We start from the raw sequence: 5,000 nt of genomic DNA, 5'->3' as shown, positions 1-5,000 counted from the left end.
ATTTGATTCATTTGATTCTGTTGTAAAGTAACTCCTTTGTTCAAATCTAACTTTAAATGGATTTGGGAGATGTCTGTGAAGATTTGATTGTGTTCAGCCAAACCCAGATTATTCTATAGACACTGATGTTCCATCACTCCAGAAAACACAGTTCCAGGGTTTGTTCCCTCCCTGGATAAGTGTGTGACTGTGTGAATGAGTGTTAGGTGTAATGTGTGGAAGCGTAAGCGCCGCAGACCTCTTATCCCGGGCTTTATGAGTCATTAATGAGTTCTAAAGCCCTGTTCGGGGGTGGACGCTTCTCCGTCCTTCGCATGAAGAAGGACAGAAGACAGGAAATGGAGGAAGGACAGGAGACAGAGGGATGAAGAGACGTCTCTGGTTTCTCAGCGGAGGAGAACACATGCTGCTCTCCTGTAGCGTGTGCTGTCTGTTCTCATTTCACTGCGGTTTGATCTCGGCTCTGGACGGAGAGTCGACGGCACTGGGCTGGGTTGAAGTGGTTTGGAGGCAGTTGAAAGGCTGCAGTGTGTGTGTGTGTGTGTGTGTGTCCTGTCTCCGGGGGGAGCTGAGGACTCTGAGGGTCCTCCTGAGGGACAAGGCCCCCTACAGGCCACAGATCGCAGGCCATTTATTGTGCCATTCACTAGGGCACTATCACTTCCTCACTCACTTCATTTAATCTGACATTCACTCGTTCACCCACAGTCACACATTCATATTTACTCCTTCACACGCATTTCCTCAGTTGCCCATTCCTTCTCATCAGTTATGCAGGTTTTCATATACTCATTCACTCATTCATTTACTCTCATATGTTTGTTCCCTCACACGTTCATTCATGCTTTCCTTCACTTAGTCATTCACTGCCACTTGATTCCACTTTATTTGTACACTCTCAAATTGCTGCCTCAATATTTGATGTGTTCATTTCCATGTGCTCATAGTTTCACTCTTATTCACTCAGTCACCCATTCATCCATTCATCCGCACCCACCCCTCCATTCACTTGCACTTTCACCCGTTGTCTTTCATGCATTAATCAAGTTACATATTCACTCTCAGGTTTTTCAGGCATTCATTCGTTCACTTGTTCATTTACTCGCATATGTTTGTTCCCTCACACGTTCATTCGTGCTTTCCTTCACTCAGTCATTCACTGCCACTTGATTCCACTTTATTTGTACACTCTCAATTTGCTGCCTCAATATTTGATTGTTCTTTTCATGTGTTCATTTCCATGTGCTCATAGTTTCACTCTTATTCACTCAGTCACCCATTCATCTGCTCCCACCCCTCCATTCACTTGCACTCTCACCCGTTGTTTTTCATGCATTAATCAAGTAACATATTCACTCTCAAGTTTTTCAGGCATTCATTCGTTCACTCATTCACTCACTCATCAGCTGAGTTGAGTTTCTGTTTTATCCGTTTTCTCTTCCTGTGCTTCCTGTTGCACTTTTGCAATTACACTAATGCCTCATTTATTATTATTATTATTATTATTATTATTATTATTATTATTGCTTTTTTGTGCCCGAGCAGCAGCCCCCACACCCCTCTCCCCATTCCCCTCCCCTCTATTTTGGTTATTAACTTTAGCAGCGCGCTAATCCTTCCCGGCTCCTCGCCGTTTTCAGGTGTTCCTCATTTATCTTTGTTAATATTTTCCGTGGCGTGCCAGCTGGGTACCTGCGCCAGCCAACTCCCAAAATCGGGCACAAGGGCCACAGCTCAGCGGCGCCGACGACAATGCTGATGTAGCGGCAGGGACGGCTGGAAGAAAATCTGTGTACCAGGAACAAACTTAAAGATGGGGATTTGGCGGAAATTTATTATGAATCCCATTGAGGGGGTGGGGGGGTGCTTCAGAAATGCTTTAGATCACATTACAGCATCATGTGAGAAGTTCACTGGAAACTCCATAAGGCTCTGTAGCCTGCTGTTATATCACATCATGAAACCTGACTTTATAACTCCTCGAGAGCTCTTATGCTGGGTTTTATAAAGTAATGGATGCCATGTAAACTACAAGCTGTAAGCAGAGGACTTAGGAGAAAGGAGTTCTCAAACGTTTGCACTTCACGAAATAAAAACATGGAACACGTCAAACCAAAGACTGATCCGGATTCAGTCCTAAGCTTCGTTAGATGGTTGTTCTCGATGATGTAAAACCTTTAAAAAAAATTAAAAATTAAAATAAATAAAGAGCATTTTAAAAATGGTTCTCGACAGCACTGTAAAGTGTTCCACTAGAACCTTAACCTTTGTTTTAAAGCACAGTTATATGGAAACGTAGAGTCGTGCAAATCCAAATTTATTATTTATTCTAATAACATTTAGCATATGTATTAGCATTTTCAAAATAAAAGTCCTCAGCTGTTTGTAAGCCTTCTTTATTTAATTAATGACCAAAATTCTAACCTGATTCTAGACTTCGTAACGTGTGGTTGTCGGTGGCAACAGAGGTCAAATGACCAAAAGTAGCCAAAAATAAAATTGTCTGTACAAGTATTTATTAATGAATTGATTGATTTGATTATAATAACCATCCTGACATTTAAAGCTAGGCGTTATTGTTATTGTCTTAAAGCCGATTGATCTATTTTATTGTTGTTTATTTATTTAGTTTATTTGTATTGTTTGTATTTTTTTTCTTAGTTGCCACGGCGACAAGGAGCTTGAGAAAACATCCTAGAGACAAGTAGACGCTTTTGTTTTTAGCAGAGTCGTCGTCTCTCCCCCCTCTTTTTACCCCTCAGTTAGACCCCCTTCACCCTTATAAATAAATAAATAAATAAATAAATAAATAAAAGGAGTGGGTGGACAGTGGGGTGGGGAGGGGGGGTATAGGCCGGTGATAGTGGGAGTGACTTTATTTAAGAATTTAAGACAAGGCCTCTTTTGTTTTAACATGTGAAAAAGCGGTGGAACCCCTCCACCACCTCCACCCCACCCCACTCGGACCCTCACAACCACCCCCTCACAATCCCCCCCACCTTCACCACCAAGCCGGCGGGACGTAATTGGCCTATTTAGGCCATTTTGCATGTGAATGGTGGGCTAGCGGAGCGTTGCTAAGTCTGTTGTGAGAACTCCTAGTGATTGGAATTCAGATTAGACCCAAACACTTTTCTCTACTTGATCAACTACACTAATTAGCCCCCGCTCCGGCCCGGCAAGTTAACTCTGAAAAAAGTTTTTTTTTTTTTTTTTTTTTTTTTTTTTTTTAAGAGTGTGGGGGGTGGTGTTATCGGTAAAGGAAGTTTTGTCTCACACCCACACACACTTTCTCCTTGCTCTGTCTGTCTTTCCGAACGTCGGCATGCCACTGCCGCGTCTCGCTCTCTCTCTTTTTCCTCATTGCCCCTCGTTTGGAGAGGATGTTTAGCTAGGCTAACATGAGAGGATGTGCTTGCTGAGGGTAAGTGTGTGTGTGTGTGTGTGAGTGTATTCAGATGAATGCTGGGTTTAATCTTTCACAACTGTCATCTAACAACGTGAAAAACAACTCATTATTTAATGTGAAAAAAATATGATTTAAAACGATAGAATCCTGAAATTGTCCGAATCTTAACCAGACGTGTGTCCCGTCCTTAAACCGGGATGTTTTCTTCGTGCTCAGCCCTTCACTTCATAGCGGATTGTCATGTGACACTAAAGCTTTGGACTGTAATCCCACTTTAACCCCGCACCGTAACCGCTCTCTCATCACAAAAGCTCTCGTGGCCAAAACTCAAGCTGCTGGGCTTATTTCTAGTTGTTTTTTTATATTTTTAATATATTGCAGATATTTTGTTCATTTTGTTCCATTGTTCTTATATTGATACAGTAATTTCAGATGTGTAACTAAATAATAACGTGAAATTTACTGTGGAAAATGGTCAAATATGGTGATGATGAATTACGCTTTTATTTTGAAATGCTGCTGAAATATTTGGAAAGAACGATTTTAACACTTTGCAACATATATATAAACAAATACATGTGTGTGTGTGTGTGTGTGTTTCTCTGCAGCCAGGGCTGATGGGGGGAGAGATGGGAATGGTCAGTCCTGGGACAGTTTCCCCGACCAAGCCGGGCTCTCAGTATTACCAGCATTACAGTGGTAACCCCCGCCGGAGACCACTGCACAGCGACTCTATGGGTGAGCTATCGTCATCACCATCATCATCACCATCATCATCATCGCCATCGTCATTGTTTCTGTGAATTCACTACATTTCCCTCTTTTTATATTAAATATAATTAATATCTATTTAATATTAATATTTATTTTTAATAATATTTTAAAATATATTTTGTTTGTACATTTTTTATATTTTTATATTATTTTTTAAAATTGTGTAAGTAGTGTGTTCAATTTAAGATTAAACAGGGGTCTATTATACATTTTTTACAGTGATAATTTAGAGAAAAAGCTGCAGGCGGCAAGGCCCTCCATTCAGTTTACACTTCCTTTCATTTCCCTGTGTGTATGAGAGTCTCGACATTACACACACACACACCTCATACAGAAACAAACACCAAAAAACATGACTGAAGATCAGTCGAGTGCTTGCTCTCAGTGATCAGCCCATGGTTCCGTTGCTTGTTCGTCAGGTTTCTCTTTTGTTTGTTTGTCTTTTCCTTTTCTTCTTTTCACCTCTTTCACCTCGTCTTTGAGGGGCAGCAGTCGGGGGTCTCGGGGGTTAACTCTCATCTGGAATGGGTTACAGACTTGATGACACATAAAAAAATATATATAAGTCTTTTTTTCTGTTTCCTTTCTTTGCAGAAGTCCAGACGAAGAAAGTGCGGAAAGTTCCACCGGGTCTGCCCTCCTCCGTAAGTCACGGCTTTTCATTCTCTCTGCAACAGAGGCGTTTTCTTTTCCTTTTTTTTACATGTAAACAATGCCCCTGACTCTGACAGCTTTAAAAGAATCAGTGCAGTCCTGTGCTGGATTATAATATTTTGACATATGTATAATATTCTGAAATTTTGCTTGCATCCATCTG

General features: G+C 41.1%; 1 protein-coding gene across 1 annotated transcript in view; it reads left to right on the top strand.

Moving 5' to 3' along the window:
* Nucleotides 1–5,000, top strand: part of tcf4 (transcription factor 4) — a 122,094-nt gene that overhangs the window by 112,178 nt on the left and 4,916 nt on the right. Inside the window, exons 7-8 of the mRNA XM_066645603.1 lie at nucleotides 4,018–4,147; nucleotides 4,778–4,827. Of these exons, the coding sequence (XP_066501700.1) occupies nucleotides 4,018–4,147; nucleotides 4,778–4,827 (180 nt within the window). The remainder of the gene's footprint in view (nucleotides 1–4,017; nucleotides 4,148–4,777; nucleotides 4,828–5,000) is intronic.

The sequence above is a fragment of the Hoplias malabaricus genome, chromosome 15 (genome assembly GCF_029633855.1).
Source record: "Hoplias malabaricus isolate fHopMal1 chromosome 15, fHopMal1.hap1, whole genome shotgun sequence".
NCBI lineage: Eukaryota > Metazoa > Chordata > Actinopteri > Characiformes > Erythrinidae > Hoplias > Hoplias malabaricus.
The sequence above is the reverse complement of the archived record's forward strand: the minus strand, read 5'-3'. Positions and strand labels throughout refer to the sequence as shown.